At 46.0% G+C, this 27917-nt stretch overlaps 3 protein-coding genes across 4 annotated transcripts in view; all 3 read left to right on the forward strand.

The window, feature by feature from the left end:
* The first annotated feature begins 38 nt into the window (after positions 1–38).
* C13H11orf98 (chromosome 13 C11orf98 homolog) lies at positions 39–2991 on the forward strand. The gene is made up of 4 exons (XM_070766797.1): positions 39–142; positions 1556–1680; positions 1946–2043; positions 2298–2991. Exons 1-4 carry the CDS (start codon positions 104–106, stop codon positions 2411–2413), a joined length of 378 nt encoding a protein of 125 aa, XP_070622898.1. The 5' UTR covers positions 39–103; the 3' UTR covers positions 2414–2991.
* Positions 2992–5435: 2444 nt separating this feature from the next.
* Positions 5436–12153, forward strand: INTS5 (integrator complex subunit 5). Its single transcript, XM_070766161.1, has 2 exons — positions 5436–5611; positions 7829–12153. The coding sequence occupies exons 1-2, from the start codon at positions 5523–5525 to the stop codon at positions 10635–10637; spliced, it is 2898 nt and encodes a 965-aa protein (XP_070622262.1). The 5' UTR covers positions 5436–5522; the 3' UTR covers positions 10638–12153.
* Positions 12154–12809: 656 nt separating this feature from the next.
* Positions 12810–27917, forward strand: part of GANAB (glucosidase II alpha subunit) — a 54007-nt gene continuing 38899 nt past the window's right edge. Inside the window, exons 1-7 of one of the 2 annotated variants that reach the window (XM_070766524.1) lie at positions 12810–12883; positions 16943–17038; positions 19373–19481; positions 21173–21300; positions 22302–22481; positions 25074–25139; positions 27118–27226. In XM_070766524.1, coding sequence (XP_070622625.1) covers positions 12858–12883; positions 16943–17038; positions 19373–19481; positions 21173–21300; positions 22302–22481; positions 25074–25139; positions 27118–27226 — 714 coding nt within the window. In that variant the 5' untranslated portion in view covers positions 12810–12857. The remainder of the gene's footprint in view (positions 12884–16942; positions 17039–19372; positions 19482–21172; positions 21301–22301; positions 22482–25073; positions 25140–27117; positions 27227–27917) is intronic. The other variant, XM_070766525.1, reaches the window with a different exon arrangement.

Consider the following 27917-nt stretch of genomic DNA (forward strand, 5'->3'; position numbering starts at 1 on the left):
CGCCGTCGCGTGCGTGTGTCGTCATCATCTATGTCACGTGATCCGCGGCGACTTACCCGGAAATTAAATCCCAGGGTAAAAAGCCACGTGTTTTTCTTTCAGCATGGTTGCTCCTTCCGGGAAGATTAACCGGCCGCGGACGGTAATTCTAAGATATTTTAAGAGAGAGAGAGAGAGAAAGTGCTTCTTTGTCAAAGGGTTTAAATTAAGGGGTATTATTTAATTATACTGCTCAAAAATAAATAAATAAAGGGGACACCTAAACAACACAATATAACTCCAAGTAAATCAAACTTTTGTAAGATCAAACTGTCCACTTAGGAAGCAGCACTGATTGACAATCAATTTCACCGGCTGTTGTGCACATTCAGATTTGTACAGAACAAAGTATTCAAGGAGAATATTTCATTCATTCAGATCTAGGATGTGTTCTTTGAGTGTTTTCCCTTTATTTATTTTTTTGAGCAGTGTATTTAATTCTAGGAGACTTAGGAAATTAAAAAAACAATTAAAGTGCTGTTAAGGGACATAGATTAGATCTATCCTCCTCTCTCTCTCCCTCTCCATCTTATCTGCCTGCCTGCCTGACTTTCTCTATTACTTTTTTATTTCTGTCTTACAACATAGAAGACTGACGGCAGAAAAAGACCTCATGGTCCATCTAGTATGCCCTTATACTATTTCCTGTATTTTATCTTAGGATGGATATATGTTTATCCCAGGCACGTCTGCTGGAAGTTTGTTCCAAGGATCTACTACTCTTTCAGTGAAATAATATTTTCTCACCTTGCTTTTGATCTTTCCCCCAACTAACTTCAGATTGTGTCCCCTTGTTCTTGTGTTCACTTTCCTATTAAAAACACTTCCCTCCTGAACCTTATTTAACCCTTTTCCTTCTGTCCTCCAGACTATACAGATTGAGTTCATTAAGTCTTTCCTGATACATTTTATGCTTAAGACCTTCCACCTGTCTTTTTCTATCTGTCTGTCTGTCTGTCTATCATCTATCTACATCTGTCTCTGTCTATCTATACCTAGCTCTTCACCTATCTATTTTATGTATCTATCTATCTATCTATCTATCTATCTATCTATCTAATCTATCCTATCTATTCTATCATGGTTAAACACGTTTGTGATAAAGATACGTTTGATGTACCCAGCGGTGGGCTATGAACCGGAACACTAAATTGTGCTCGCTGCCGCGGTAAGTTGTTACAAGGCCAGCACAATTTTGCTCCTGCACCTGTGGAGGCAGCAAAATCGCACACGGAGCCACATGTGCGCCCATGTTTCGGTGAGGTTTTTTTTGCTTTCGCACATGCTGAAACACGGGCGGACCTGCGGTTCTGTGCGTGATTAGCTGCCTCTACAGGTGCAGCAGCAAAATCACGCTGGCCCCGCACGAACTTACGAAACACGGCGGCGAGCACAATTTACCGTTCTAGCTCGTAGCTCACCACTGGATGTACCCAACTGCCATTTTTCTGCAGTTTATTTATTTTTTGTGTGGTGTCAGCTCCTTGTAAAGACTTCTCCTTTTCTCTTGTGTCAGGAGCTGCGGAAAAAACTCTTCAAACGACGCCGTGTCCTGAATAAAGAGAAGAGAAAGAAACACCGGATTGTGGGAGCGGTGGTGGATGAAGGTCTAATCACCGTTCATCACCTGAAAAAGCGATCGTGAGTTATGTTCGGTTGATTACTTATCTCTGGGGAAGAAGAGTGTGCAAGCCAATTCAATGCTAAATTAATAAAAATTTATAAAAAAGTAATAAAAATTCGGTGAATCCTGGGCATTGAAATCCATCCTTCAAAATATGTTGGATGGGGAATTCTGGGAGTCAAAGTCTACCCATTTTAAAGTTGTTGTTTTTTTTCTTCTAAATTCACAAGTTGATCTTAAAACATTTCTTCTCTGTTTGTAAATTACCTTCTCTTCTTCCAGATCCAGTTCACGGGCAAACATTACTCTCTCAGGAAAGAAGAAAAGAAAACTGCTTAAACAACTGCGTCATACCGCTAAGGAAAAAGCAGAAATGCAGGGTAAGTTCTCTTCCCTCTAGTTGGGGAAAGGAATTTGGACTTGCATCATTCATTGAAAGTGGAATATACATTAGAAGGGCTCCATGCTAGTGGTGGGATTCAGCTGGTTCGGGCAAACCTATAATTTATACTTTAAAAGCTTGCTGGAAATTGGATCAGCGATGTTGCTTGCCTGAGCTTTAGGGCTTTGAGAACATTGTGATGGTTTTGGTGTTTTTTTTTACTGTTTCCATTTTTCCTTTTACTGTATACAGTTGATGTCCGTCCAGCTCGGAGTGGAAAAAGCAAGAAGAAAAAGGAGGCAACTCCCAAAGACTCTGCAGATGTTGAGATGATGGCAGCTGACGCAACACCTGGATTGGAAAGCTGAACCTGGCTTCTGAAATCTGGAAAACCAGTTTCTTTTCTCTTTCCCAGCCTACAAGTTTTATCATTCCTAGCGGGGGTAGGGCTGGGGGGGAAGGAGGAAAAGGCAAGTTACCAAAAACTAGAAAAATCAGCTTTTCAACCAGTTTAGCTCTATAAAGTTTGTTTGCTTTGAAGAAGGAATTTAAACCCACTGGACTAGGCTTTGAGAGAGTGTGTTGGATCCCTCTTTCTTTTGGTGAACAGCTCCCAGTTCCTGAGTTTGAGGGAGTTACAAAACCATTTAAAGTTTAATGAGTTTGAAGTTCTACCTCAAAAGGGGTGCTTGATAAGACAGAAGCTTTACATGTAAAGTGTAGGGAATTGTTTAAGAATTTCAATAACCATGCCGGATTATGGCACAAGTACCTGGAACTGTTCATGTATGTAGTTATATCTGCGTATATGTGAGATGCCAACATTGTTCAACTTTGGCAACCGATTTCAGTAGAAAGGGAGAGCACAGATAAAGATTTCTGCTTTCATGTGTTCAATTGTCTGTGTTCTGATCCATATAATAAACTGACAAAAAAAAACACCCCACCCTTGTGTTTTGCTCCAGTATTTTTTTTTTTAGTGTTTGTGTTTGTGAGCGAAAAGGGAAAGAATATGGCTTGTTGGTACATTGTGTTAAAGCATGGTGCATTTGATAGTGGCTGTTGTCTAAACACTATCTTAAAACTATGAAACATAGTTAAAACTATGAAACGGGAGCCAATTATGTCCAGCAAAAGCATATTGACTGGTCCAGGTTCTTGCCTGTTGAATGCACAAATAGGCAAAGCTGAGCCATATGAAATTAATTATGGCTAATAGGCCATGGGGACTGGGCTGAGTTAATATAATAATATCGGTTCAAATCATTACAAATCTGCCTGATTGTCTGGGATGCCACACTTCCTGTTCACAACCCTTTTTCCTTGTTACTTTCTGGGAAGGGGCTTCTTAGTATCTGAAGCAGAACATTAAGATTCGGCCACAAGTTTGTTACATAGAGAATCAACCTTGTGAACTCAGGTTTCTTCTTTCTGCTATGTATTTAAAATGGACAGTGATTACTGTACTATGTGTGTGTGTGTGTGTGTGTATGTATGTATGTATGTACGTAGGTATATTTATTTATTTATTTATTTATTTATTTATTTATTTATTTATTTATTTATTTATTTATTTATTGGATTTGTATGCCGCCCCTCTCCGTGGACTTGGGGCGGCTAACAACAGTGACAAAACAGAATGTAAAAATCCAGTACTAAAACAGCTAAAAACCCTTGTTATAAAACCAATCATGCATACAAGCATACCATACATAAATTGTAGAAGCCTAGGGGGAAAGATTATCTTAGTTCCCCCATGCCTGACGGCAGAGGTGGCTTTTCAGGAGCTTACGAAAGGCAAGGAGGGTGGGGGCTATTCTAATCTCTGGGGGGAGTTGGTTCCAGAGGGCTGGGGCCGCCACAGAGAAGGCTCTTCCCCTGGGTCCTGCCAACCAACATTGTTTATTTGACGGGACCCGGAGAAGGCCCACTCTGTGGGACCTAACGGGTCGCTGGGATTCGTGCAGCAGAAGGCGGTCCCTGAGATAATCTGGCCCGGTGCCATAAAGGGCTTTATAGGTCATAATCAACACTTTGAATTGTGACTGGAAACTGATCGGCAACCAATGCAGACTACGGAGTGTTGGTGTGACATGGGCATATTAGACAGAACAATGTATCAGTGGAATAACTTGCTTCCAGAAATTGTAAATGCTCCAACACTGGAAGGTTTTAAGAAAATGTTGGATAACCATTTGTCTGAATTGGTATAGGGTTTCTTACTTGAGCAGGGGAGTTGACTAGAAGACCTCAAATGTCCCTTCCAACTCTGTCCATTCTATTCCTATTCCTACTCTATTCTACTCTACTCTGCCCTACTCATGTATGTATACAGCATGTAGATTTGGGTAGGTGCACATGCTATTCAGATCAGGCAAAAGAATTTCATTTTTAATGTGTACCAGTGTGCTCAGAATAAAAGCAAAACCACAAGCTTATCATCTTAATTGTTAAATTGAAATGAGCGTCAGGGTTCTAAATAGCCTCGAAAATTAAATCAGAGTCCAAGGCAAAGTATTCTTTAAATTTCCAATTTATTAGCAGAGCCATGTTGGCACATCTGGGAGAAACCTGAATCTAAAGTCTCTGGGGTTTCTCCACCCAGTTGAAAGTTCCAAGCCTTTGTCCCCATACCCTCAAGTCCATCACGTTGATCAATCTTCAACTGTCACCCTGGCAAGGGTCCACCTATCTCCTATGTGCAGGTGCAAGAGTGCGAAGACAAAGGATGACCTTGACTATCTAGAAAGAATTTGTTATGGCTACATACAGATAGCCCTCATACAATTCCCAAATTCCCTCAGTAAAGAATGCACATTAAAATACTATAAAGTGTGGTAGGCAAAGACTCCCAACTAAAATGGCTGTGGCATGACACTGAAGCTGCCAAATATCTTAGTAGAACAATGGAATGTTTTGAATATGAAATTATTAACTGATTCATAAGCCACGGAGTCTCTAACAATAGTAATGGTTCCAACTGTTACATTTCACTGAAGTTGCCCAGCATCCAAGAAAAAACAATTGAATATGTATGAAATATGCAGTAATGAAGTTATTAATCATGATGAATAAGCCCCATGAACTGGCTGGAGTGTATAATAATAATAATGGTTCCAGTTGTAATATTTCACTGAAGCTGTCCAGCATCTAAGGAAAACAACTGAATAGTTTTGAATGTGCAGTTATGAATATGAAATTATTAACCATGCTTAATAAACTACAGGGGCTGGTGCAGTCAGTATAATAATAATAACGGTTCCACTGAAGCTGAAACAATTAGCTTCGAGCTGCGCGGAACGTTTGTTACGGAGTCGAAGAACCGGGTGGGACGTTTCGTCAGGGGACGCTCTCGGTGCATTGTTTTTAATTCTTCCCCCATGCTCGGGCCTAGCGTGCGCAGGCGCAAAAGAGGAAAACAAGCGGGTGGGAAGGGGATTTTTAAGCCGTTTCTAGGCGTCTCGGCCGCTGTTCGGCATGTCCGCTCTGTGCGATCCGGCGGGGGTGGTGGGGCCTCCGGGGTCCGCCCCGAGCCCCAAACCGGCTGCCGCGCCTCCATCGCTCAGGTAGTTGGGGCGGGGGGGAGGGAGGCCCGGCCCGGCCCGGCCGTTTGGTAGGGGTGCGTCGCCCCGAACCGTTCGTGGTTGCCATGGTGACCTCCGGCATTTGCAAAGGGGTAAAAGGGGTGCAAAGGCTTGGCCTCCTCCGAAGAGCTTGCCAGGCCTTCCTCAAAGGGGGACAGCAGACGAGGAAGAAGGGGAGGGGGGAAGAAATGAGAGTTAATTAACGTTTGCAATTAATTAGCTTTTTTAAAACGAGGATGGTAATTGTCAATGGACAGTAAATACTAGGGCTTTTGTTTTAAAAAAAAGTCTGGCTTTTTAAAACGATCAATAAATGTTAGGGTTCTTGAAGATGCTTAACAAATTATTATTATTATTATTATTATTATTATTATTATTATTATTATTATTATTATTATTTAGATTTGTATGCCGCCCCTCTCCAAAGATTCTATGCTATTCTTTAAAAAATGAGGGTACGATCAGTAAATGTCATTTTTTTAAAAAGGAGGACATGATGATCAGTAAATAGTATTTTTTTTTAAATGAATATATGATGATCAGTAAATGTCATGTTTTAAAAATGAGGATATGGTCTGCAAATGTTATTTTCTCAAAGGAGGCTATGATAATCAGTAAATACTGTTTTTAAAAATGGGGATATGATGATCAATAAATGTTATTTTTTTTAAGAGGATGAAGATGAGCATAGGCACCAAAGACAAATTCCTTGTGTGTCCAATCACACTTGGCCAATACAGAATTCTATTCTATTCTATTCTATGATGATTAATAAAGACCAGTTTTTTTTTAAAAGAAATGAGAATACAGTACATATATAAATGATACTTTTAAAATTAGGATGGAGATGATCAATATTTTTTTCCAAAAATTAGGATGAATGTTTAAGGGGGTGTGTGTTGAAATGAGGTAGAAGATGATGATCAATAAATGGTGTGATATTTTTTTTTAACTGAGCATAAAGCGGATGATAGCTAGTTTTTCCCATAGACGTGAAGCGTGTGGTGTTGGGCCAGTCTTTTTCTCTCAGAGACCATGGCAAATTGCTTCAGAAAAACTTATGAAGAAAGCTGTGGGAGCATCATTAAGGCAGTCTCACAGAATCCAATATCATTGGAATCATACAAACCATTGGATTTGTACTGTGCTTTGCTGTTGTGAGCCGCTCCGAGTCTTCGGAGAGGGGCGGCATACAAATCTAATAAATAATAATATGATTGAACAGAAGAAAAAAGGAGGAAGATGATTGACATCTTTATTTTATAAATTAGAAAGGGGTGGTTTCTATAATTACAGTGAGACCTTGTCTTACAAACTTAATTGGTTCTGTGACGAGGTTCTTAAGGTGAAAAGTTTGTAAGAGGAAACAATGTTTCCCATAGGAATCAATGGAAAAGCGATTAATGCGTGCAAGCCCAAAATTCACCCCTTTTGCCAGCCGAAGCGCCCATTTTTGCGCTGCTGGGATTCCCCTGAGGTTCCCCTCCATAGGAAACCCCACCTCTGGACTTCTGTGTTTTTGCGATGCTGCAGGGGAATCCCAGCAGGGGAATCCCAGCATCGCAAAAACAAGCGCTTCGCTGGCAACAGAAGTCCAGAGGTGGGGTTTCCCATGGAGGGGAGCCTCAGGGGAATCCCAGCAGCGCAAAAACGGGTGCTTCGCTGGCAAGAGAAAATATTATTTTACTGAAAGAGTAGTAGATCCTTGGAACAAACTTCCAGCAGATGTGGTAGATAAATCCACAGTAACTGAATTTAAACATGCCTGGGATAAACATATATCCATCCTAAGATAAAATACAGAAAATAGTATAAGGGCAGACTAGATGGACCATGAGGTCTTTTTCTGCCGTCAGACTTCTATGTTTCTATGTTTCTAAGAGGAGTCTGGAGGCGGGGCATTCCAGCGGCGGCGGTGGGTTTGGAAGGTGAAAATAGTTTGTAAGAAGAGGCAAAAAAATCTTAAACCCCGGGTTTGTATCTCGAAAAGTTTGTATGATGAGGCGTTTGTAAGATGAGGTATCACTGTATATCCCTCTCGTGGGTGCATACATGGTTTTTAAATGGTGTTTAGCACTGAACAAGGACTTGGTATTTAAAAAGCTGGTCTTGGTGGCATTTCATAATGGATCGATTTTCTTAGCATCTCTTTGAGTCCTTGCCCTAAACCTGAGTTGATTTTCCTTCTTTCTCCCGCAGCTCCCAAGAATTGGCCCAGGAGATCAAAGCTTTCCTCAGTGGCGTCGACCCCGTTCACGGGAACAAACTCACCATCAAGGAACACGCTCGTTGTGCCATTTTACTGCTGCGCAACTTGCCTCCGGCTCGCAGTGCTGTGTTGGAGCACCTTCGGAGTGTCTTTGATGAATACGTCTGCACCTACCTGCTGGAATTGGAGGCCGGCGACGGCGGGATGGGGGGCCTCCGCTCCCAGGGCCCCAACCTGGACGACGTGGTGTCGGAGATCCAAACCGTGTTGTCGGAGTTCGTCCGCATGAACCCCAAAGCCTGGGCTGCCCTCGTTTCCTCCTGGTCGATTGACCTGATGGGGCAGCTGAGTAGCAAATACGCCGGGCGGCACGACGTACCCCACGCGAGCAGCCTCAACGAACTGCTGCAGTTGTGGATGTCCTGCAAAGCCACCCGGGTCTTGATGGAGATTTACACCCAGTGCCTGTCCTCCATGATCAACACCTGCCCGGACGCTTGTGTCGACGCCCTCTTGGACACGTCCGTCCAGCACTCGCCTCACTTCGATTGGGTGGTGGCCCACATCGGCTCCTCCTTCCCCAACACCATCATCAACCGAGTCCTCTCCTGCGGCCTGAAGGATTTTTGCGTGCACGGGACGGCTTCGTCGGATCTCCTCCTCTTTCCCAGCTCCACCGCGGCCGATAAGCGGGTTCCCAAGATCGCCTCGGTGGTCGGGATCCTCGGCCACTTGGTCTCCCGCCACTCGGAAAGCATCAAGCAGGAGTTACTGAGGATGTTCCACAGGAGCCTGGGGCCCAGCCGGGACCAGCAGCAGAAGGCCACCGTCCCTTTCTTGCTGCAACTGGCGGTCATGTCCCCGACGTTGCTGAGCACGATCTCTGCGGAGCTGGTGGACTCTCTCAAGCCCGTGGTCCTCAACCAGCTGCACCAGCACTTTGTGGTGCTGCCCCGAGAAGAGCTGGAGAACATGGTCAACATCGTGGTGCACCTCATCTGCCAGACGTCGGGAGGAGCCTACCGTACCTTGCAGTTCCTGGTCAACACCGCCATGCCTGCCTCGGTCATCACCACTCCGGGCCTGGCGGTCCACGACAGCGTGCGCGAGGCCTGCGACCGGGTCATCCAGCTGTTGCTCCTCAACTTGCAGAAGCTGGTTTACAACCGGGGTTCGGCCAGCTTGGCGGAGGCCCCTCCCCGGGCGGTGCCGTTCTTGGACGACTTGAAGAACCACATGCAGGACCTCTGCATGGAGACGCTGAAGCTGGAGAGGAAGAGATTCCTCTGGCTCCACCAGCTGCTCGTCCTCCTCTCGGTCTACTCCAGCCCCAGCTGCGCCAGCGAGGCCCTCTTCTACCTGATGACCCTGGCCAAGAGCCAGGAGGAGCTCAGCCTGGCCACCCAGCTCTATGCCGTCCTCAGCTCTTGCATGACCGACCTCTTGCCCACCCTGGTGAAGAAGTCCGTCCGCCAGCTCCATGCTGGGCTTCTCTCCAAGCAGCACATGGCCCAGTTCTTGCAGAACCTGGCCTTGATCCTCCAGTGGGACGGGGAGAGCCCGTCCTCCATGGGCCAGCACTTGGGCCAGGCTGTCTCCTCCCACATCTACGACTTCGGCCAGCTGCTGCTGCACAGCGATCCCGAGGTGACCCAAGCGGCCGCTCTCCTCCTCTCCGTCTGCCCCATGCCCAAGTCCATTCGCCCCGCCCATTTGCTGTTCCTCGTCCGTTCGGCCGTCCACCACTTCTTCTCGGTTTTGCGGCACAAGTCCCCGGCCGGCGTCAGCTACGCAAGCCGGCTTCTTTGCGGGCTGAGTGGCGCGTCGCCCACAGCCGGCAAGGCCATCCTGCAGTACCTGGTGGAAGGCGCCTTGCACCAGGGCAACGCCGAGCTTTTCGGGGGCACGGTGGAGCCCCCCGCCGCCAGGAACGACCTCACGCTGGAGGCCACCAAGCTGTCACTCCTGGACACCAACCGGCGTTTCATGGCGGCCGTGAACTTCTCCGGCAGCGTCTGGTCGGTGTTCCACGCAGGAGTGATCGGCAAAGGCCTGAAACCGCCGCAGGATTCCCGTCGGCAAGAACCCGAGGAGATCTCCCATAACGTCCAGATTTTTTTGGGCGTCTTGCTGAGGTGCTGCGGGCCAGGACGTCCGGGCCCTCCCGAGCTTCCCCGGGGCAACGCCATCAACCCCGAAGCGGCCAAGATGGTAGCCGTGGTGTTGGTGGAGACGGTGTGCCCAGATGTGACCAACAGCGAGTTGGCTTGGCCTCCCGAGGAGCACACTCGCAACACGGTGGAGCGGGACATACGGATCGGCCGCTGCTTCCGCGACAACCCTCTGCTTTTCGAGCTCTTGAAGCTGGTGGCTGTGGGCCGGCCGGCTTTGTGTTACTGTTCGGTGTTGCTGCGGGGGCTGATGGCCACGCTGATGGCTCACTGGGAGGCCTGCCGGGAGAACGACACGACCAGCTCGGTCTGGCCGCTGCAGGCCTCGTGCGCGCTGGTGGCCTGCATGGGGGAAGGCCACCTCCTGCCGCCGGTCTTGAGCAACATGCACGAGATCTTCGACCAGCTGGCCCCCTTCGAGGTCCACCTGCTCCTCCTCAGCGTCTGGGACTACATGAGGGACAACAGCCCCTTGCCCCAAAAGTTCAGCTTCGATGCCACCAAGGGGCTCTTCTTCCGGGACTTTTCCCGAGACACCGATGCGGGCAAATACCTCTACGTCTTACACAGCGTGGTGCATAAGAATATCGACCGGCTGGGCCTGCTTTCGGGGCGGTTCCACCCTTAGGGGGGGCACCGAGACGGCGTTTGGAGAGGACCTTCGGTGCTGTGGGTTACAGGGAGGGAGGGACGGGGGAGATTGGGATTTTTTTTTTTTTTTGGAATGAAGCCCGCGAGAGGCTTTGGCGACGATCTTGCTCGGAGGAACGGTCTTTGGAAAGAGGGGGGAGATTTATTTGGCGGAGGTTTGCCTTGCATTTTATTTGGTTCGACTTGCAGTTAAGGAAGGACTCACTAAAGAAAGGTGGAATGGATGGAATATTTGAATTTTGTTTTATTGTCCTTCATTTTTCCTCTTCCTTCTCCTTCTTCTGTCCTTCCTTCTCCTTTCCCTCTTTTTATACCTTTTTCCAATCCTTATTTCTTTCCCCCTCTCCTCTTCCTTCTCCTTCTCTATTCATTCTTCTCCTTCTCTTTCTGTCCTTCCTTCTCCTTTCCCTCTTTTTATACCTTTTTCCTTATTTCTTTCCCCCTCTCCTCTTCCTTCTCCTCCTCTGTTCCTTTTTCTCCTTCTCCTCCTGTCCTTCCTTCTCCTTTCCCTCTTTTTATACCTTTTTCCTATCCTTATTTCTTTCCCCCTCTCCTCTTCCTTCTCCTCCTCTATTCATTCTTCTCCTTCTCTTTCTGTCCTTCCTTCTCCTTTCCCTCTTTTTATACCTTTTCCCTATCCTTATTTCTTTCCTCCTCTTCCTTCTCCTCCTCTATTCATTCTTCTCCTTCTCCTCCTGTCCTTCCTTCTCCTTTCCCTCTTTTTATACCTTTTCCCTATCCTTATTTCTTTCCCCCTCTCCTCTTCCTTCTCCTCCTCTATTCATTCTTCTCCTTCTCCTCCTGTCCTTCCTTCTCCTTTCCCTCTTTTTATACCTTTTCCCTATCCTTATTTCTTTCCTCCTCTTCCTTCTCCTCCTCTATTCATTCTTCTCCTTCTCCTCCTGTCCTTCCTTCTCCTTTCCCTCTTTTTATACCTTTTCCCTATCCTTATTTCTTTCCCCCTCTCCTCTTCCTTCTCCTCCTCTATTCGTTCTTGTTCTCTTTCTGTCCTTCCTTCTCCTTTCCCTCTTTTTATACCTTTTTCCAATCCTTATTTCTTTCCCCCTCTCCTCTTCCTTCTCCTCTATTCCTTTTTCTCCTTCTCCTCCTGTCCTTCCTTTTCTTTCCCCTCTTTTTATACCTTAATCTTTTTCCTATCTTCCTTTCCTCCTCCTCTCCTTCCACTCATCCCTCCACCTCCTGCCCTTCCTTCCTTTTTCCTCTTTTTCTCTGCCTCTTCATTCTTTTTTCTGCTCTTGAATGCCAACTAGTGTTTCCTTACGAACACCCGCTCCCAAGCACACCAAAATTTTAACAAGGAAGTCCTTCCGCCAGAGTGTTTACAGAGAGTCGGTAAACATAGCCACATCATCACCATCGCTGGGTATTGAGTGACAGGCGGAGCTGGAGGGTCATCGATCAGCCATTCTCCCCGTCGTCTTCCGTCAGTTGATTCTGAGTACAATCAATCAATAAAAATCAGGACGTTTACAGCTCTTTGCATTGCCTTCATCCTTGGAACAATGGGAAAACATTTAATTGTCTTCCAGGGTCGGGATGACTACAAAAAAACCAAAGCATGATTGATGGATTTGGGGGATTTTTTTTTAAAAAAAAGGGTTAAAAACGGAAGGAAAAGGATAAGATGTCAATTACTGAATAGAAGGGAGAAAGTCAAAATTTCGTGGTTCTTTTTATTCCCCCTCCCCCGCTTTCTTATTTCTTAACTTTTTTTCTTTTTTAAACAAATAATTTTATTGTGCAGCAAAATTTAAATTTTTATATATATACAGTATATATACATACACACACTGTATATACATACAAGAAAAGATGGGCCATTGCAAAGCCTTTTCTTTCAATGCAGGGCTCCCTGGATTGCCATGCCCATCCTCCTCAGCCAGCGGGGGATGATGGGACGGGTGGCAGGTCGCCCGGAAATGTTCTTGCAGGGGGGACGACTATTCTCAAACTCCCCCCCCCTATTTCTTCTAAAGAATGTAGCCGTCCAGGAAGAGCCCCCCCCCCATGGAAAATGGGAAGGGCCGTCCTGAAGAGCGGGTGGGCGAGGCTCGCCGGGCCGTCGTCGTCTTTGACGATTGGCGGAGCACGCGCGAGTGCCCGTCGGAGGAGGCCAATGGGAGGTCGGCGTGCGGAGAGGAGGAGCTGGAGGGGGCGGGTTCCGGCAGAATCCAAGATGGCGGCGGCGGAGGCGCCCTGGAGGTTAGAGCGAGGCTCGCTCGGGGTTTTTTGTGTAATGGGAGGGCGCTTATTACTGGGCGGGGGTCGCCCGCCAGGTGGGTTTCCTTCCTCAATGGCCTCCGTTTTTATTCCTGCTTCGTTATATTTGGAACTTGGGGGGGGCACTCCCCCCCTCCCTTAATTCCTCCCTTCCACACCGTGCCTCAGTTTCCCTTTTGTGTTCTGGGACCCATGTGGCTTTAACCCGCCTCCCCTTCTGAGGTAGCCATGCCCCTCCCTCCCCCTTTCCCCCTCCCCGCTTTGCACCCCACGGCTTCCCCTCTTGCAGGGCACCAGACCTCCCTTGCCAAGCGGAGCACTACACCACCCATCATCCTGAGCCGAGCGGCTTTCCTTTTTTTGGGGGGGGGGCTCCTGCCCTTCTGGCCAATGTACCTCCAAGCCTTCCTTCCTCCCCCTGCACTTGAATCCATGCCACCCATCCACTTGCTGGTCTGGTGGGGACGATGGGTCTTGTAGTCCCAGCCATGGCCAAGGCTTTTGCTAATGTAGGGAGAATTCATTCAGGGGCCTCCCTTGGTCCTTTGGGAGAGCTTGGAGAGGAAAAGTCAGAAGAGCCCTAGAATGCTTTCCAATATGTCCTTCATTCTGACTCCCATCAGCCCCAGCCCCGAAAGGAGGATGGGAGTCGCCTTCCCAAACATTTTGGGGGTTACAAGGCTGCCTAAAGAAGCACGCTCTTTTCTCACAAACCCATTGGAGGTCAGCCTCCATCCTTCCCTGAGGCCTCCTGCAGCTGACATAGATAGTCTTTAAAGGATTAAATAAGGTTCAGGAGGGAAGTGTTTTTAATAGGAAACACAAGAACAAGGGGGACACAATCTGAGGTCAGTTGGGGGAAAGATCAAAAGCAACATGAGAAAATATTATTTTACTGAAAGAATAGTAGATGCTTGGAACAAACTTCCAGCAGACGTGGTTGTTAAATCCACAGGAACTGAATTGAAACATGCCTGGGATAAACATAGATCCATCCTAAGATAAAATACAGGAAATAGTATTAGGGCAGAGTAGATGGACCATGAGGTCTTTTCCTGCCGTCAATCTTCTATGTTTCTATGTCTTTTGACTTACAACAGACCGTTCAAAGTTTTAAAAAGTGACTTAGGACCATTTTGCACACTTATGACTGTGATCACGTGATCTAAATCCGGATGCTTGGCAGCCGACATATTTATCAGGATCGTGTTGTGCTGGGGTCACGTGACTTTTGCGACCTTTTGATGTGCAAAGACAACGAAGAAGCTGGATTCACTTAACAACTATAGGAAGCACGGTCCTAAAAAGGGGCACAAAACACACTTGACAAGTGGTCTCGCTTAGCTACCTAAATTTTGGACTCCGTTATGGTCGTAAGTCGAGGACTACCTGGAGACTGCCTCCTGCTGTCTCACTCGGTTGGGATTTTTTGTCTCAGAATTGAAGAAGCTTCTTGAATGAGAGGTGAAATGTTTTCAAGGACGAGGAAAAAAAAAACCTCAACAAAGTCCAGATTACTTTCTTAGAAAAGGGATAAACATAGATCCATCCTAAGATAAAATACAGAAAATAGTATAAGGGCAGACTAGATGGACCATGAGGTCTTTTTCTGCCGTCAGTCTTCTATGTTTCTATTTGCAGCCTTTCTGGGAAAGTCTTATAAAAAGGGGTGTTTTTCAAGCTTTGAAGGGTAGTAGCCATGTTTTGCTTTCTCAAATCTTATAGTTGCAAAATACGAAACTGGTCTTTGGTCGGGGAACCAAATTTGCCCTTTGTTCCTCCTTTTATGGTTACGATTTCCCCCGCTTTTGGACAGGAAGACGGTTTGTCAACCCAGCCACTTCAAGATAGCAATAGAATTTAGACTTATATACCGCTTCTTAGCGCTTTTACAGCCCTCCCCAAGCGGTTTGTAGAATCAGCCTCTTGCCCCCAACAATCTGGGTCCTTATTTTTACCCAACTCAAAAGGCTGAGTCAGCCTTGAGCTGGTGGTGAAATTTGAACTGCTGAACTACAGCTAGTGGTTAGCTGAAGTTTCCTGCAGTGCTGCACTCTAACCACTGCTCCACCCCTTGATTTCCTTCGCTCAGTTTTATTTATTTTTATTGATTTATTCAATTTTTTTAAAATGCTGCCCTTCTCCTTAGACTCAGGGCGGCTTGCAACATGTGAGCAATAGCACTTTTTTAACAGAACCAGCATATTTGCCTCCACAATCCGGGTCCTCATTTGACCCACCTCGGAAGGATGGAAGGCTGAGTCAACTCTTGAGCCGGTGATGAGATTTGAACCTCTGAGCTGCAGATCTACAGTCAGCTTTAGTGGCCTGCAGTACATCACTCTACCTGCTGCGCTACCATAGTTCTATAACAGAGGTTCCAGTCCCAACTGAGGTTGTAAGTTAAGGAATACATTCCTTAACTGGCCATGTGTAAAGTGAAATGTGATAACTATCAAGGAATTTCTCTTTTAATTTCAAGTTGCTTCTCTCCTTCGTTAGTTTCCATCTATTGCTTCTTGTCCTGCCTTCTGGTGCTTTCGACCATAGGGTATTTTGACCCACCTCTTCTTTGGGGCTGTCCCTCAAAATAATTAGGGGACTGGAGACTAAAACCGTCTTCTGCTTCATGTATCCCACAGAGTCGGCCTTTTCCAGGTCCCGTCGGACAGACAATGTCGGCCAGCGGGGCCTGGGGGAAGAGCCTTCTCTGTAGCGGCCCCGACCCTCTGGAACGAACTCCCTCCGGAGATACGTACCGCCCCTTCCCTCCTGATCTTTCGTAAAGCCCTGAAGACCTACGTCTGCCGGCGGGCATACGGGCCATGACTGATGAGATTGTCTCCGTCCGACACTATGTATGATTGAGTTGGATGAATGCATATAATTGTGTATGGGGCTTTTAATACTTTTTAGTAATTTGTACAATCCTTTTATAGTAGATTTCTTTACATGTTGTTACATTTCTAATGTTGTATGCCGCCCAGAGTCACCTCGAGAAGGGCGGCATAGAAATCTAATTAATATAATAAATAAATAAATAATAATAATAAAACATATGAAGAACGGTTGCAAGAACTGCGTATGTCTAGTTTAATGAAAAGAAGGACCAGGGGGGACATGATAGCAGTCTTCCAATATCTCAGGGGTTGCCACAAGGAGAAAGAGTCAGGCTATTCTCCAAAGCACCTGAGGGTAGAACAAGAAGCAATGGGTGGAAACTAAACAAGGAGAGAAGCAACTTGGAACTATGAAATGTCCTGACAGTGAGAACAATTAATCAGTGGAACAACCTGCCTCCAGAATGCTCCAACACTGGAAGTTTTTAAGAAGATGTTGGATAACATCCAACAGGCTACAAGAATGGTGGAAGGTCTTAAGCATAAAACGTATCAGGAAAGACTTAATGAACTCAATCTGTATAGTCTGGAGGACAGAAGGAAAAGGGGGGACATGATTGAAACATTTAAATATGTTAAAGGGTTAAATAAGGTTCAGGAGGGAAGTGTTTTAATAGGAAAGTGAACACAAGAACCAGGGGACACAATCTGAAGTTAGTTGGGGGAAAGATCAAAAGTAACATGAGAAAATATTATTTTACTGTAAGAGTAGTAGATCCTTGGAACAAACTTCCAGCAGACGTGGTTGGTAAATCCACAGTAACTGAATTTAAACATGCCTGGGATAAACATAGATCCATTGTAAGATAAAATACAGGAAATAGTATAAGGGCAGACTAGATGGACCATGAGGTCTTTTTCTGCCGTCAGTCTTCTATGTTTCTATGTTTCTATGATAACCATTTGTCTGAAATGCTGTAAGGGTTTCCTGCCTGACTAGAAGACCTCCAAGGTCCCTTCCAACTCTATGACTCTACTCTTTTCTAAATATTGGAAGACTGCTATCATGCCTGCCTTATTCCTCCTTTTCATTCAACTAGACCTACCCAATTCCTGCGACCGTTCTTCATAGATTTTAGCCTCCGGGACCCGTAATCGTGCACTGCTTGATAATGCCTCCTCCTTCGTTTTTCTACTCTAGGATGTCAGCGGTGGTGTGGTTGAGTCTTCTCCTGGCCGTGGTGTCGGCGGTAGACAAGAGCAACTTCAAGACGTGCGACCAGAGTTCCTTTTGCAAGTAAGTTGTGCGAAAAGAGAAGAGACGGGAGAGACATGGGGCCTCATTCCCGAAAGGAGGGGTGAAGGAATAAGGGCGTTGTCCTTCTCTTTTGGGCCCACTATCTTGGGGATGAGCTTACGAACTTAATTCGTTCCATGACCAGGTTCTTAAGTAGAAAAGTTTGTAAAAAGAAGCAATTTTTCCCATAGGAATCAATGTAAAAGGAAATAATGTGTGCGATTGGGGAAACCACAGGGAGGGTGGAGGCCCTGTTTCCTCCCTGGAGATTCCTCGAGAGGCCCCATGGAGGCTTCTTCCTGCCTTTTCCGGCCCTGTTTCGTCCCAGGAGATTCCTAGAGAGGCCCCATGGAGGCTTCTCCCCACCTTTTCTGGCCCTGTTTCGTCCCAGGAGATTCCTAGAGAGGCCCCATGGAGGCTTCTTCCCGCCTTTTCTGGCTCTGTTTCCTCCCAGGAGATTCCTAGGGAGGCCCCACGGAGGCTTCTCCCTGCCTTTTTCAGCCCTGTTTCGTCCCAGGAGATTCCTAGAGAGGCCCCATGGAGGCTTCTCCCCACCTTTTCTGGCTCTGTTTCGTCCCAGGAGATTCCTAGAGAGGCCCCATGGAGGCTTCTCCCTGCCTTTTCTGGCTCTGTTTCCTCCCAGGAGATTCCTAGAGAGGCCCATGGAGGCTTCTTCCTGCCTTTTCTGGCTCTGTTTCCTCCCAGGAGATTACTAGAGAGGCCCATGGAGGCTTCTCCCCATCTTTTCTGGCCCTGTTTCCTCCCAGGAGATTCCTTGAGAGGTCCCATGAAGGCTTCTCCCTGCCTTTTCCGGCCCTGTTTCGTCCCAGGATCCTAGAGAGGCCCATGGAGGCTTCTCCCCGCCTTTTCCGGCCCTGTTTCGTCCCAGGAGATTCCTAGAGAGGCCCCATGGAGGCTTCTCCCCACCTTTTCCGGTTACAGTTTCAGAGGCTCCGGTTTGTAAGTGGAAAATGGTTCTTGAGAAGAGGCAAAAAAAATCTTGAACACCTGGTTCTTATCTAGAAAAGTTTGTAAGTAGAGGCGTTCGTAGGTAGAGGTACCACTGTACTTGGAGGTTGAGAAACTACCCCCCCCCCCTCTCTCTCTCATGATTGGAAGTGAGATTACCTAGCATGGGTGGTCTGCCTCCAGTAACCCACATAAGACTCATTATTATTATTATTATTATTATTATTATTATTATTTATTAGATTTGTATGCCGCCCCTCTCCGAAGACTTGGAGCGGCTCGCCAGGCCTGGGGCAGTTAGATCGAGACCCCCTGACCAATAAATGTGATGTATGGCTGTGATTGAATTGGCTGATTGATTTTAAGATACTGGGGTTTTAGCTCTGTAGTTTATAAATAATTAGATTTGTCTTGTATGCACTGTTTTTTATAGTATCTTGTGAGCTGCCCCGAGTCTTCGGAGAGGGGTGGCGTACAAATCTAACAAACAAATAAACATCTGTATTTGAAACATCTTTCAGCTGTGGCGAGGGGGGCGTTTGCCCAGGTTCGCCTGGTGCACCAGTTGCGGCCCTATTTGGACCGGGAGTCATTGCTCACAGTCACTCATGCCCTCATCACCTCGAGGTTCAACTACTGTAATGCTCTCTACATGGGGCTACCTTTGAAAAATGTTCGGAAACTTCAGATCGTGCAGAATGCAGCTGCGAGAGCAATCATGGGCTTTCCCAAATATGCCCATGTTACTCCAACACTCCGCAGTCTGCATTGGTTGCCGATCAGTTTCCGGTCACAATTCAAAGTGTTGGTCATCACCTATAAAGCCCTTCATGGCACTGGACCAGGGTATCTACGAGACCGCCTTCTGCCGCACAAATCCCAGCGACCGGTTAGGTCCCACAGAGTTGGTCTCCTCTAGGTCCCATCAACTAAACAATGTCGTTTGGTGGGACCCAGGGGAAGAGCCTTCTCTGTGGCGGCTCCGACCCTCTGGAATCAGCTCCCTCCAGAGATTAGAACTGCCCCCACCCTCCTTGCCTTTCGTAAACTCCTTAAAACCCACCTCTGCCGTCAAGCGTGGAGGAACGGAAACATCTCTGCCTGTCTATGTAGTTTTTGTGTATGATATGACTGTATGTATGTTTTTTATATACAGTATTGGGGTTTCTTGTTTTTTAGACTTTTTAAATGTATTATTGTTATTTTAGGTTGTAAATATTAGATTTGTCATTATATATTGTTTTTATCATTGCTGTAAGCCCCCCTGAGTATGGAGAGGGGCGGCATACAAGCCTAATAAATAATAATAATAATAATAATAATAATAAACAAACCAACAAACCATAATTTCTTTCCCCTCTCCAGGCGTCAGAGAAACATAAAACCTGGAAGTTCCACTTACAGGGCGCTGCTGGAATCCCTGCAGCTGAGCCAAGAATCTATGAAAATCCAGCTTATTAATGAAGCAAACAAGGTAAATTAAGCTCCCCTTGGAGTCTGGAGAAAGTCAGGCACATTCTTTTTCAGACCAGGTGGAAGGTCTAAACAGTGTTTCCCAAATTTGGCAATTTGAAAATGTCTGGACTTCAACTGTCAGAATTCCCCAGCCAGCAAATAATAATTATAATAATAATAATTTATTAGATTTGTATGTCGCCCCTCTCCCAGGACTTGGAGCGGCTACAGTCATAAGTGGGAGGAGATGGGTGATAGGAACAATGAAAACACTAATAGCAATAGTAGTGCAGACTTAGTGGATAGTTTGACAGTGGTGAGGGATTTGTTTGTTTAGCAGAGTGATGGCGTTCGGGGAAAAAGTGTCCTTGTGTCTAGTTGTCTTGGTGTGCAGTGCTCTGTAGCGTCGTTTTTGAGGGTAGGAGTTGAAACAGTTTATGTCCAGAATGTGAGGGGTCAGTAAATATTTTAGAATAGAATAGAATTTTATTGGCCAAGTGTGATTGGACACACAAGGAATTTGTCTTGGTGCATATGCTCTCAGTGTACATAAAATAAAATATACATTTGTCAAGAATCATGTGGTACGACACTTAATGATTGTCATAGGGGTCAAATAAGCAATGAAGAAGCAATATTAATAAAAATCTTAGGATATAAGCAACGTTACAGTCATAAGTGGGAGGAAATGGGTGATAGGAATGATGAGAAAAACTAGTAGAATAGAAGTGCAGATTTAGTAGAAAGTCCGACAGTGTTGAGGGAATTATTTGTTTAGTAGAGTGATGGTGTTCGGGAAAAAACTGTTCTTGTGTCTAGTTGTCTTGGTGTGCAGTGCTCTGTAGCGACCTTTTGAGGGTAGGAGTTGAAACAGTTTGTGTCCAGGATGTGACGGGTCAGTAAATATTTTCCCCACCCTCTTTTTGACTCTTATATGGCAGCCATTGTTTCTTCTGCAGTTCTGATTCTCCTCTGAAGTCTGTGTCGGTCTTGTTGGGTTACAGAACCGAACCAGACAGTTATAGAAGTGCAGATGACAGACTCCATAGTTCCTCTGTAGAACTTGTATCAGCAAGAGATAAACAAAGAAACAAAAATAAGCACATAAAAAAACCACAAGGACATTTTTTTCTCTAAAGCCATCACTCTACTAAACAAACAATTCCCTCAACACTGTCAAACTTTTTACTGTCTTCTATTAGTTTTTTCTCATCATTCCTATCACCCTTTTCCTCCCACTTAGGGCTGTATGACTGTAACTTGTTGCTTGTATCCTAAGATTTTTATTAATATTGATGGTTTCTTCATTGCTTATTTAACCTCTATGACAGTCATTAAGTGTTGTGCCACTGATTCTTGACAAATCTATAATTTCTTTTATGTACGTTGAGAGCATCTGCACCAAAGACAAATTCCTTGTGTGTCCAATCACACTTGGCCAATAAAGAATTCTATTCCATTCCTCCTATTCTATTCTATTCTATTCTATTCTATTCTATTCCATTCCATTCCATTCCATTCCATTCTATTCTATTCTATATATAAATAAAACCTGGGTGTAGATTGCAGGCCAGGGGGAGTTTTGGTCTTTTGGTTATCCTTGTGGGCTTTTTGGCGAACTCCCCCTGTGGCTGGCAAGTGGATTCAAGCCGTGGGGTGAGATTTATCAGTGGGGAAAAGCCAGTGGAAATCCGTTCTTCCCAATCACAGGTCCCTCTCCTCCTGGAATTTTCTGGCTTGAAAGGGAGCATGACCCGCCTCCGGATCAACGAATTGACGCCCCTCAAACCCCGCTATGAGGTACACGACGTCTTAATCCAGGACCCTCCCACCTCCAGGTACGGGGATGGACCGCCACCTTGGCTCTTTGGGTGGGATTTCTAGGGGAGGGGACGGAGTGACGGACGTTAGGAAGCTGGCTGACAGTCACCAGGAGACACTGAATTCTAGTCCCGCCTTAGACATGACTGCCAGCTGGGAGACTTTGGGCCAATGACCAGGAGACAGTGATTTCTAGTCTTGCCTTAGGCATGAAAGACAGATGGGTGACTGGGCCAATTGCCAGGAGACATCGAGATCTAGACCCGCCTTAGGCATGATAGCCAGCTGGGAAACTTTGGGCCAATCACCAGGAGACACTGAGTTCTAGTCCCGCCTTAGGCATGAAAGGCAGCTGGGAGATTTTGGGCCAGTCAACAGGAGACAGTGAGTTCTAGTCCCGCCTTAGGCATGAAAGGCAGATGGGTGACTGGGCCAATTGCCAGGAGACATCGAGTTCTAGACCCGCCTTAGGAATGATAGCCAGCTGGGAAACTTTGGGCCAATCAACAGGAGACAGTGAATTCTAGTCCCGCCTTAGGCATGAAAGGCAGATGGGTGACTTTGGGTCAATCAACAGGACACATTGAGTTCTAGTCCCGCCTTAGGCATGACAGCCAGCTGGGTGACTTTGGGCCAGTCAACAGGAGACTGAGAGTTTTAGTCCCGCCTTAGACATGAAAGGCAACTTGGAGACTTTGGCTCAGTCCTTCCCTTTCGTCCCAATCCACCTTGGAGGATTGCAAGGAAAATAAAACGAGAAAGTTGTGTTGGGTATTTTCACAGCCTTATTTGTGAAAATAATGAAGGGGGTGGGGGGAATCCCCAAAATGCCAAAATTTAAAAAATAAAAAATACAAATCTGGGAGTTGAAGTCCACACCTCCTAAAAATTCCCAACTTTGAGCCAAGCCTGAACCTTTTTCAATAGGTGAGGTTATCCACTAACAATGTCTGTTGCCTCTTCTCATTTCTACTTTTGTGTGTGTGTGTGTGTGTGTGTGTGCGATCCCCCCCGCAAGGTTGTCTGTCACAGGCCGCGACGAGAACAGCGTGGAACTCTCGCTGGAGGACGGGATCCATAAAGTCATCCTGACAGCGAAGCCCTTCCGGATGGACCTTCTGGCCGGGCGGGAGCTGGTGCTGAGCGTCAATTCCCGGGGCCTGCTGGTGTTTGAGCACCTGCGAGAGAGGAAGGACTCGTGAGTACCTGGGGTCTCCACCTTAGGAGTCGGAGAAGCGGGGTTTGGTACCTTGGGAGCGGATCGTTTTCCTCCGGGTTGGGGGGAAAGGAGTTGGTTTTATTTAGGCAAGCATTCCGCCATCGTCTGTAGGGGGTCCTTGGTGCTTTCTGAGACGTTTCCCGACTCAACTAGGGGTCCTTCTTTGTCAAGTGGACCAGGTGTCCACTTGACTGGTTTTTGAAACATAGAAACACAGAAGATTGACGGCAGAAAAAGACCTCCTGGTCCATCTAGTCTGCCCTGATGCTATTTCCTATATTTTATCTTAGGATGGATCTATGTTTATCCCAGGTGTGTTTAAATTCAGTGATTGTGCGGCCTTTTTTGCAGCCTTATTTGAAAAGAAACCGTCACAAAAACAACATATATGATAGTAAAAAATGTCCTATTTCTATTGAAATAAAAACTAAGATGATTGAAGGTGAGAAAACAGCTGTTTCCTCACCTTCAATCGTCTTAAAAAGAGCAGGGGTTTTTTTCTATCGCTCTCTGCTTTCTCACCTCCAATCACCTTCATTTTTATTTCACTAGAAAGAGCACATTTTTCCTATCACATGTGTTGTTTTTGTGGTGGTTTCTTTTCAAATAAGGCTTGAATTTCGCCTGGTCCACTTGACAAAGAATGACCCCCAGGTAACGTCATCGAGTGCTAGAAGGGAGTGAGGTTTCCTCTCTGTTTACATACAGATACTTTGCCCTGTCAAGGTTTACAACGCAGGACTATTTGATTTTCAGATCCTTTTCTAATCCTCAAAAGACGCCATCCTGGTCATTGGATTGCCAGGGCTGGTTTTTAAACCCACATCTGGGTTGTTGGGAGGTTTTTTTTGGGGGGGGGGTGACGACATATCTCTTTTTTTAAAAAAACCCCAACTTTCAAATTCAACAAAGTTTGTGTCTACATCGACGTTATATTGCACGTGTTAAACAAGTGAAAATCATTTAAAATTGATTGGTTGAGTTTCGGGGAAGTGGGGATAATCTGGGTTATTTTGTATAGCCTCTGGGTTTATTAGAGCAGTGTTTTTCAACCAGTGTGCCGTGGCACACTAGTGTGCCGCGAGACATGGTCAGGTGTGCCGCGAAGCTCAGAGAGAAAGAAAGCAGGAGAGAGAGAAAGCAAGAGAGAGAGAGAAAGAAAGCAAGAAAGAGAAAGAGCGAGAGAGAGAGAAAGAGAACAAGAGAGAGAGAGAGAAAGCAAGAGAGAGAGAACAAGAGAAAGAAAGAGAGAGAAAGAAAGCAAGAGAGAGAAAGCAAGAGAGAGAGAGAAAGAAAGCAAGAAAGAGAAAGAGCGAGAGAGAGAGAAAGAGAACAAGAGAGAGAGAGAGAAAGCAAGAGAGAGAGAACAAGAGAAAGAAAGAGAGAGAGAGAAAGAGAGAAAGAAAGCAAGAGAGAGAGAAAGCAAGAGAGAGAGAGAAAGAAAGCAAGAAAGAAAGAGAAAGAGCAAGAGAGAGAGAAAGAGAACAAGAGAGAGAGAGAGAAAGCAAGAGAGAGAGAACAAGAGAAAGCAAGAGAGAGAAAGAAAGCAAGAGAGAGAGAGAAAGAAAGCAAGAAAGAAAAAGAGCGAGAGAGAGAGAAAGAGAACAAGAGAGAGAGAAAGCAAGAGAGAGAGAACAAGAGAAAGAAAGAGAGAGAAAGAAAGAGAGAGAAAGAAAGCAAGAGAGAGAGAAAGAAAGCAAGAAAGAGAAAGAGAGAGAGAGAGAGAAAGAGAACAAGAGAGAGAGAGAGAAAGCAAGAGAGAGAGAACAAGAGAAAGAAAGCAAGAGAGAGAAAGAAAGCAAGAGAGAGAGAGAAAGAAAGCAAGAAAGAGAAAGAGCGAGAGAGAGAGAAAGAGAACAAGAGAGAGAGAGAGAAAGCAAGAGAGAGAGAACAAGAGAAAGAAAGAGAGAGAAAGAAAGAGAGAGAGAGAAAGCAAGAGAGAGAGAGAAAGAAAGAGAAAGAGCGAGAGAGAGAAAGAGAACAAGAGAGGGAGAGAGAAAGCAAGAGAGAGAGAACAAGAGAAAGAAAGAGAGAGAAAGAAAGAGAGAGAGAAAGGGAGAGAAGGAGAGAGAGAAAGACATAGAGGGAGGTAGTGAGGGAGAGAGAAAGAGCAAAAAAGAGAGGAAGGAAGGAAGAGAAAGAAAGAGGGATGGAGAGAGAGATAAAGAAAGAGGAAGGAAGAGAAAGAGGGAGGGAGAAAGAAATAGAGTGAAGGGGAGGAATGTGCCCCAGGGTTTCGTAAATGTAAAAAATGTGCCGCGGCTCAAAAAAGGTTGAAAGGTTGAAAATCACTGTATGAGAGCACAAAATCTTAGTTTTTTTATTTTTTAAGGAAAACCCCCTGGCAATCCTGCTTAAACAGGGTAAAAATAATAGGATGCGTTTTGGGATTTATTTATTTTTGTATGTGTTAATTGGGGTTTGTTTGAGTGGGTTGGGTTTTTATTAAAGGAATTCACCAGGCAGGGGGTGGTTGGGGGGCATCTCTTGAGATTCCTTGCACTGACATTGTGTTTTCTGTTTTTGTTGGTCTGTGGCCCCCCCACTCTCGCTCGGGCCCCCCCCTCCCAGTTTCTCGGATAAACTTAGTGACACGGTCGTTAGCATTTGGGATAAGATCACGAACATTTTCTCTAGGTAATTCTGCGGCTTCTGCTTTTCTCCTTCTCAACTCCCTTTCCCTCCCTCCAGAAAACGGGGGGCTGCCCGGCTTCTTGACGTAGGCAGGGGGGGGGGAGAAGCCCATCACCCTCTGCCCCCTTTCTTTCTGACCCAGTGGCGGTGCAGGAGTGATCTGGGGGTCCAACGCTGGGGATTGACTTAGAGCTGGGTCAGAAAGAGGTTCTGGGGGATAGGATATTGAGACACATTTTTAAAAAATTATTATTTTTTAAATTAAACATGGCTTCACTGATCTTGAGGACTAGCGCCTTAGCAGCTGAAATGCTATTGCCAGGTTTTTAGGTACATATTCCTCAAACCGAGGTATCTCTGGGTTCTAACTTGTTTATCACTCATCTGGATATTCCTTCCCTCTTTTCTGAACACTCGCCAGCCATTTTTCCTTCATTTCCTGTGTGCGGAATCGGATTTCTTGATATGAAACTGGATTCTTTCTATGTCCGGTTCTGGTTTCCCCCCCTCCCCCTCCCCTCTCTATTCTGGATCCCGGAACTCCCTCCCTGCTGATGGCTGGGGTGAAAACTTGAAATATTAACTGTCTTGTCCTGTTTAGGAGACATGGGGAAGCCTTAGGTTAGCTAAATGTTGATGGTTAGGACATGGGGAAGCCTTAGGTTAGCTAAATGTTGATGGTTAGGACATGGGGAAGCCTTAGGTTAGCTAAATGTTGATGGTTAGGACATGGGAAAGCCTTAGGTTAGCTAAATGTTGATGGTTAGGACATGGGGAAGCCTTAGGTTAGCTAAATGTTGATGGTTAGGACATGGGGAAGCCTTAGGTTAGCTAAATGTTGATGGTTAGGACATGGGAAAGCCTTAGGTTAGCTAAATGTTGATGGTTAGGACATGGGGAAGCCTTAGGTTAGCTAAATGTTGATGGTTAGGACATGGGGAAGCCTTAGGTTAGCTAAATGTTGATGGTTAGGACATGGGGAAGCCTTAGGTTAGCTAAATGTTGATGGTTAGGACATGAGGAAGCCTACCTCACACTATGAGGTAACTCGGGTAACCGCCCCGAGTCTCCAGAGAGGGGCGGCATCATCATCATCATCATTATTACTATTAATTAGATTTGTATGTCATACAAGTCTAATAAATTATTATTATTATTATTATTTATTTATTTATTATTATTATTATTTGGATTTGTATGTCATACAAGTTTAATTTATTATTATTATTATTATTATTATTATTATTATTATTATTATTATTTCACATTATGAAATGAATCTGGATTCGTCAGAAGGTTGCAAAAGGGGATCACGTCCCTCCTGGGACACCGCGCCCATCCAAACCCGAATCACTTGCCGATTTCGGTCGCGCCGCCATTATAAGTGTGAAAAAACGGCCCTAGCTCCCCTTTCCTCCCCCAGTGCTGTCGTAACGTAGCACGGTCACTAAAGGAACAGTCAGGAGGCTCCTAGGTAGGGGCAGATATTTCTCTCTGGGCTCGATCAGAATATATATATCTGCTGGAAAAAACTCCGCTCTGGCGTCAGGAAAGGCAGAAGGCCAGTAAATACTCAGCTCCATTCATTTGCCCAGATTCCACCCTGAAACGAGGGATTATGAGGAGGATGATGATGAAGTGGATTGTTGTAAGGCAAGGACTATCTGTAACTAGTTTCACCCCGTTCTCTGCCCCATGGCTAGCTCTCCGTCCCCCTGTTTCTCCCCTCCCGCCAATCCCAAGACCCCCTACTAACTAAGCAGGGCTGCGAAGCGGTGTGTTGTGTTTCTATTGATCGATATTGCCGTTGGTTTGCGCCAGGGTGTACGTACGTGTGTGTTATCCATGCACGCGGGAGACCCTCCCTTTGCGTTGGATGAGCTTTTGCGCTGCTGTCCCTCCGCGCGGGGGAATACGGTGGAGGGTCTTCGGACTGTGCTTCTCCACCCCCCCACCCACCCCAAACTCATTTTCCTTCCAGAACGCCGGAGAAGGAAGAACCCGAGTCGGAAGGAGGAGGAGGCGAGCCTGACGAAACCGCCAATCCGGCTTTGCCTTCGGAAGGGGAATCTGCAGAGAAAACCGAGCAGGTGAATCCGGGAAACCAAATCCCCCACCTCCCACCCTCTGGCTCCTCAAGTCAGGAGAGGAAGAAGGAAGGGAGGGGAGGCCAGAATGACGATACCGGAAGCCGGTTTGTGAATTCCGGTTAAGCACTCCGGGGTTTGGTGTTCCCTGGGAAGTCACACATCGCAAAGCGGATTGTTTGGGGGGGGGGGACTTTGGAAAAGGAACAACTCGGGAAGGAGAGGGGGAAGGGAGAAAAGGAAGGAAGGAAGGAAGGAAAGAAGATAGAAAAGGGAGGGAGAAAGGAAGGGAAAGAGGGAGGGAAAGAAGGAAAGGAAGGGACGGAGGGAAGGAAGGAGGGAAGGAAGGAAGGAAAGAAAAGAGGGAAGGAAGGAAGAAATGAAAGAGAGGGAAGGAAGGAAGAAATGAAAGAGAGGGAAGGAAGGAAAGAAAAGAGGGAGGGGGGAAGAAAGAAATGAAAGGGAAGGAAGGGGAAGGAAGGAAGGAAAGAAAAGAGGGAGGGGAAAGGAAGAAATGAAAGGGAGGGAAGGACGGAAAGGAAGGGAAGGAGGGAAGGAAGGAAAGAAAAGAAGGAGGGAAGGAAGAAATGAAAGGGAGGGAAGGAAGGAAAGGAAGGGAAGGAGGGAAAGAAGGAAAGAAAAGAGGGAGGGAAGGAAGGAAGGATGGGAGAATGGGAGGGAGAGAGGGAGGGAA

This window comes from Erythrolamprus reginae, chromosome 13 (assembly GCF_031021105.1).
Source record: "Erythrolamprus reginae isolate rEryReg1 chromosome 13, rEryReg1.hap1, whole genome shotgun sequence".
Classification (NCBI taxonomy): domain Eukaryota; kingdom Metazoa; phylum Chordata; class Lepidosauria; order Squamata; family Dipsadidae; genus Erythrolamprus; species Erythrolamprus reginae.

Excerpts from the sequence above, each read along its gene's own strand:
- C13H11orf98 (XM_070766797.1), top strand. The coding sequence starts at position 104 with ATGGTTGCTCCTTCCGGGAAGATTAACCGGCCGCGGACG. Across the intron at positions 1,681-1,945 it reads CATCACCTGAAAAAGCGATC|ATCCAGTTCACGGGCAAACA; the intron begins GTGAGTTATGTT and ends CTCTTCTTCCAG. Across the intron at positions 2,044-2,297 it reads GGAAAAAGCAGAAATGCAGG|TTGATGTCCGTCCAGCTCGG; the intron begins GTAAGTTCTCTT and ends TACTGTATACAG.
- INTS5 (XM_070766161.1), top strand. The coding sequence starts at position 5,523 with ATGTCCGCTCTGTGCGATCCGGCGGGGGTGGTGGGGCCTCCGGGGTCC. Across the intron at positions 5,612-7,828 it reads GCCGCGCCTCCATCGCTCAG|CTCCCAAGAATTGGCCCAGG; the intron begins GTAGTTGGGGCG and ends TTTCTCCCGCAG.